General features: G+C 47.5%; 1 protein-coding gene across 1 annotated transcript; it reads left to right on the top strand.

The window, feature by feature from the left end:
* Positions 1-1038: 1038 nt before the first annotated feature.
* Positions 1039-2300, top strand: PpBr36_07608 (uncharacterized protein; the record flags this gene model as incomplete). Its single annotated transcript, XM_029894744.1, has 3 exons — positions 1039-1415; positions 1525-2071; positions 2148-2300. The coding sequence occupies 3 exons, from the start codon at positions 1039-1041 to the stop codon at positions 2298-2300; spliced, it is 1077 nt and encodes a 358-aa protein (XP_029747918.1).
* Positions 2301-6530: the final 4230 nt, after the last annotated feature.

Genomic DNA, 6530 nt, shown 5'->3' with positions numbered 1-6530 from the left:
ATGTTGTACAAGCTGGGCAAGCGAAAACCTTTTTGTGTTAATTTGTACCTCGGCCCAGTGGGGAAGAAAAACAAATTAACCTTTCTTTGGTGTACAGACACCCTACTTTCGTACCTTATCTGAAATCAGTGAACCGGCTTGTCGGCTTTGCTGCCGTAACTTACTCTGCCACATTGCACCATCACCAAGTACCTTAACTGTAAGTCTTGCTTGTGTGTCCGGGGGCAAGTGAAAGCACGGGCAAGACGGTGTGTCCCATCTTTCGGGGCCGATGCGTTCGCTAGACCCACCGGGGTCGGGGAGAAGCAACCGCCTCCGGTGTTTTCGGCCCGGACTCTGCCCTTCAGTGGATGAGCATGACATGTGTGCAGAACGCCAATCCCGTTGATGAATTGTATATCGTTACCGCTCGCCACAGAGAAAAGGCTGTTGGTACATTTACGGACAATTTTTTAAATATTTACCTGCAAGGCACAGCATTGGCAACGTTCTCGTAATTTTCAACCTTATTCTTAAAGTTTTATTCTCTGCGTGCTTTGGTAGTTCGCATTCTCAGGTTAGGGTTGTGCATTTCACCACGGAAGGGTCGGCTTCTTGATGAAATGGAGTCAGTTTTGTGGCTGATGAGTTTGTCAATTGTTGGGTCAAAGTTTCAGGGTCTGGTAAGCCAAGTATAGATTACGTAAGTCAATGTAACCAATTAGCCACTGCCATTTACCATTTACGCAAGAGGCGTCTTCGTTCATTTGAGATTATTGCGACAGATAGTGGATTTCTGTCCTCGCGAAGGCGACGCGTGTGCTAGATCAAGTGGATTAATTGATCGATTGGTTGATGACAGAAGCGACTTGTCTTTTCGGTTTTTTTGTTTTTTTCGTCATCATTCTAGATCCCGGGCGGCCGGCCCTTGAAAGAAAGTGAAACGGCAAGACGGGCCATTGTTTGCATGCGGAATCGATTCGTTCCGAAATTGCTCTTCTCCAGCGTCCTGGGCGTTTTCGACCCGATCCATTCCTCATCAACCACCATCCATCGATCATGCGGTTATCAAGTACGCAACCGCTAGGCGGCCTGCTCCTGGCAGCGGCCTCCTTATCCAACTTTGCGATCACCGCTGCTGCCGATGCGACGCCAACGACCGCTGCGGAGCCGTGCACGGCGACCTCTGCGAGCGGCTTCCACGACCTGCGGCGGGACATCGCGGTCCAGCTACCCGAGGGCGTCAAGAAGAACAAGAACGGTGCGCCAAATACCGACTACTTCGCCAGGGGCTGGGACTACCCCTCAAACTTCACCATCAACATCTGCGCGCCGGTTGTGGAGCCTGTCAAAAAGGTGGTTGGCATTGATGAGGACAACTGGAGGAACGTCAGCGCGTATTACACGTCGTCGGACGGGAAGGTTTATTCGATAGGGTTAGTATCATAGAGCACCGCGAGTGGCTAGCAACAAGCCTCCGTTCCTCGATTGGCATTGGTGGAGGACTTTGTGGTTCAGGTTACTGACGCCGACGAAACCAAACAGGCAAGAATCGTCAACATTAACGGTACGAGGCCGTAAAATCTCATTACAATATATAAACGGATCCCCCTGCGGTGAGGAAAACAAGTCCAAGGACAAACTCCGGAGGAGGAGCGGCGGCAGCCACGACAAGCGGGGCTCGGTACACTTGGGCGCATCGCACAGTAGCTATGACGATGAGTCGCGAACCAGGGCAGCCGAAAAGGACAAGGAGAAGGAGGCCAACAAGAAGAGGCGCAAGTCGACCACCTTCTCCTTCATTTGTGACCACGAGATGATGGGCGAGAAGGCCGTCGTGAGCTATATCGGCAGCACGCCAGACGAGTGCGCCTACTTCTTTGACGTCAGGTCCTCACACGCCTGCGCCGGCGTCGAGCCGCACAAGCCGGGAAGCGTGGGTCCCGGTGGTGTTTTTGCCATCATCTTCTTCATCGCCGTCGGAGTGTATGTGGGCGGAGGCGTGTTTTACCAGCGCACCGTGGCGCACGCTCGAGGCTGGAGGCAGTTGCCGAATTATAGCCTCTGGGCAGGAATCTGGAGCTTTATTTCGGTGAGTACTTTCTTTCTTGCTGGATCACCTCAGTATCTCTTTGGTGGTGGTCAAAATGCTGACTTGAAGCCTCCAGGACTTTTTTGTTATCGCCACCTCTTCCTGTGCCCGCTGTCTTCCGGGCAGGCGGGGGTATCGAACTCTATCTTCGTCCCCGAGCGGAAGGGGCAGAAATAGGGAAGACGAGAATAGGTTGATTGATCAACTAGACGAAGAGTGGGACGATTAGATTCCTTTTGTTGCTTCCTCTTCTTATTTAGCATGACATCAGCTTGGCCATGGCTTTTTTCTTTTCTTTTTTTCCTTTTTTTTTTTTTCTTTTTTTATAGAGATGACAGGGACCTCAAGTCCCAGGCTTGTTGTAAGATTCGATAACCCGAGGTGTGTGGTTAAAAGTTGCAGTCACCAACTGTGATTCGGTTGTTCGGAATGAAAAACAAATTAAGCGTCTCATGATACGGTGCATTCCTACGCTGGGCTACAGCCAAGGTCTGCCATTAGTTTTATAATTCTTGGTTTGTTTGTCTTGACCAGCATTGTAGTAAATCCGACTGTAACATTATGGCAGATTCAGAGAAAGTCATCAGCATATTGCCACCGCAACATGATGATTCGTATTCTCTACCATTAGGCGTTTGTCCCATCCCGCCATTAACCTCTGAGGATTGCTGCATGACGTTTAGTTGTATCACACAAAGATAGGACCTACTAGTACGAGACCGCTATCCTCAACCTGCCAAAGTTGATAATGTAATGTCAGACTAGTGTTGTTTTCGTTCAAAAGCTATCCTGACAAGTCGACGGTCCAGATCACTCTAGTCACAGGTGGAGATAGTCACAATCGATGACCTCGCCACTTAGTCATAGCATCTGATCAGATTGAGAAAGTCAAGAAGATAATGTTTTCGGTACTCGCAGTGCTTTCTAGGAAAAGTATAATTCTGTGTCAACGATACCTGGTATGTATACCCAAACGTATGCAGGAGATCGATTCTAGTGGCTTCTGTACATTAATTAACATTAAAGACGACATAATCAGTGGATCCGGCAGAGGGATCGGAAACTTCAAAGGGGAAATTCCCCCATAATCAGCTATGACGAATATAGTACAATTTTCCAATTCACATGCACAATGGGACTGGGATTCTCCAAGACGCAAATCCCCCGAGGAATGTATTATTGTTTTTACGGCAATTTCGCTCTAAAGTAAGCACAAGGTTTCACGCAGAAATCACTCAAGTTCCTGGCTTCTTTTTTTTTCTTGCGACCTATCAAATCAGTTGAACACAGCCACGGTCAGCCCATGGATCAACGCTGGTCTGAACAAAGAAAACTCGATGTTGGCTGTATCATAGGACCGTGATTCTCAAAAGATGGGATGGATCGACGCACAAATGCCGCGCGATCTCTGGGGTAGTGGCCAGACCGTCCCGTGAGCGATGATGTAAAGGAAAGCAGGCTAAGAATCGGATGGTTAATGCCTTGGAGCTTAGCTTTGCCCTTGACACATGCAGCCCCGGTAGCGAGGGGACTTTTTTTTGGTTCTGAGGCGAGAAAGAACAATCAGACGTCGATACGGTTCTACGGTCTGGGTTATGGCTCTATTTGGGATATATAAACGAGTGTTTCTTCCTCCCAAGCATCCATCTATTCGCCTTTGACACATCACACTATCAACCACATCAAGAACATTTCCAAATCACAAAACATAACACCAAATCACAACCAATCTTCGATCGACAGCCTGTCAACCTATCAAAATGGGAAGCTGCGGATGCTCTTCTACTCAGGCCTGCCAGTGCGGCACCGGCTGCTCGTGTGACAGCTGCGCTGTATGTCGACCCATCTATTCGGCAACCTTGACCCCAATTCACGATCCTGTAGTCACTGTGTAACCCGTACTAACACATAACGAATAGACCCACGGCAAATAAACCATCAGATATACACGTTGATGGCGCACACGCTCAAGAAACATTCGTTATGGTTGTGACGATTACGGACATGCCGTCTTGCGAGATTTTAGCTTGGACAGCGCAGATCACAATGAGGTGAAGGACTAGTTTGACTGGATTTGTTTGGGAAAATATCAATTGGGACAGCTGGAAAGTTATTTTGTTGCTCTCTTTGTCTCTCTTTGAGATATTTACCTTCCTTTGTCTGAAACGAATGAAATAGCCATCAATTGAAAACCTGACTGGAAACATGTGAGAAAAAGAGAAATGCTCTATGACCAGGTGCTGAGCTATAAACGGAGTGGATGTTTTTTTTTTTTTTTTTTTTTTTTTTTTTTTTTTTTTTTTTTCGAAAAGCGTCACACTACGTCTTCGGCTAGGTCCAGCCCAAGACTCACATCAGCACTATGTTTTATTACAAAGCTGATACCAGCTCTTGAGTTTGCAGATAACATCCTCGCATGTCGCTTCGACGAGCCTCCGGGTTTCGAATCCTTTTTCTCGGATGTTCAGGGATTCTGGTTAACTTGAAAGTGGGAGCATGAGGAACAGTATCTGCATTCAATATAATTGAGTAGGGCCCAGCTCTGCAGGATATCTGACGAGTGATATGCTGAACCATTACTACACTGTCCAGTCACCACCGCTTTTGGACGAGGTTTCTACGTTACTGTTACTTGAAAACCACACAGTTGTAAGTAACCAACCAGTGGTCACCACTGGAGGACGACGGCGAGATTTTTGTAGAGGTCAGAAGCAACGCAAATCGACAAAATCTGCTACGGCAAATCTCCCAAATTAAGAAATACATTTTCTTTCCCTTGACCTCTTCTTCCCTTTATCCGATAACTTTGCAATTTTTGAACAAAGGTCAATTTAATGGCAACAGATTTTGTTCTCGATTGCTGGATCACCAGCACCAACGATGACGAATGCATGCTGCACCTACGCTCTACTGGAGCTGTTTTTATATTCAATGGCTACCTTCGGAGTTAACACCCGCACCAATTCAACTAGAAAACTACTACAAATCGCTCACGATACTCAAGAATGATAACGATGATGACGATGAGTGGAGTAACCAGAAGGAAGAAGCCGTTTATTGAAACCATGTCGGCTCTTGCTCCAAAACCACCCAGCCCGCATATACTCTGCGTCAATGGCTTTACCCTAAATGGTTCGTATTAAGTGCTACTGTCGATGAAAGTCATAAGATACAACCTAAAAGAAGTGACGAGAATCCTTACTCGCGTCCTGGAGTTTGTCTGTCAAAACAAACAGTTGAATGGCAGCCCAATTGATATTCATCGCACGAGATCAAACTCAGTAACTGCAACAGCCCGCTTACAAAAAATGCGACCAAGGGTTTAGTACGGGACCAAACCATCTGTCATCTCAAAGCCTTTGAGAGAGGATATCCATCAGCTTGGAGCGAACTCGAAACTTTTCGCAAAATATCAAACGCCCTCACAACCGGTCAAATACCGTCGGACATGTGAATATGTCGCTTCCGCGGCGTGGTATGCGATAACGAAAACTCTCAAAGCAAACGCATTGTCGGGCTGCTCTTAGTAGACATCAAGATCCGCGCCATTTTGACGGATATCGCTGGTTCAGTCGCCCAGGAAACTCGCCAACGCTGGAGCCAAAGATTTGGCAGCAATCGTGCACACCCTCCACAAGGCTGGAATTCGATGGGGAGACGCGAAACCAGATAATATTTTGATTGACGAAGATGCCGAGTTGTGGGTGATCGATTTTAACGGCGGTTATTCGTCTCCTTTTAGTCGCGAAAACTCTGGAAAGGAAGCTGGCGACCTCGAAGGATTGAAGAATATACAAAATTGGCTCTCTAGTCTCACTGTCAATTGTTCCGAATAAATCAAGTTCAGGTGCATAGTACAAAAGTGCAATGGCCATGTACTGTGTCAGCCTTTTGACGCCTCCACAAGCCTTCTGAAGTGGCCTGGCGCAGCAAGACGTAGGCCGGCGGCTCCAGTCTAAATTAAGCACGAGACAGATTGCCTCAGCCCCCCAAAAAGTTCTCCAGAGGGGTGCCTGGTAAGGCTAGCGAGGATCCTGGGCCTTGGCGACTGGCCGCTGCACCTAGTCGGACAGAATCCCATGTGCCTTTGGCGCTTCTGCTCGCTGGCGGTAAGGCGGGCTTGCTGAGGTGAGCTGCGACCCTTGTCCAATCCCGGCCTGCATAGCCCTGTACTTTGGTTCGCCAACAGATTTTGATGGCCAGGGCCGTAGGATTTCCTATTCCGGATATGACAAGATGAAAATATGACAGACAGCCCTCATGCGCGGGTCGTCTGTATTGCTGGTCAACAGTTGTTTAAATGATGCTTCGGGGCCACCATCAAGGCGTTCTAGTTCTAGTTTTCATAGCTACCATGCTCCAGTATCCTTTCAGGGCAACTTACCTCTCCTGGTTTTTGGTGCCAAAATCAACAAAAAAAAAAAAAAAAAAAAAAAAAAAAAAAAAAAAAACGGTAACA

Source organism: Pyricularia pennisetigena, chromosome 1 (genome assembly GCF_004337985.1).
Source record: "Pyricularia pennisetigena strain Br36 chromosome 1, whole genome shotgun sequence".
Classification (NCBI taxonomy): domain Eukaryota; kingdom Fungi; phylum Ascomycota; class Sordariomycetes; order Magnaporthales; family Pyriculariaceae; genus Pyricularia; species Pyricularia pennisetigena.
This window is presented reverse-complemented; position numbering and strand designations above follow the sequence as displayed.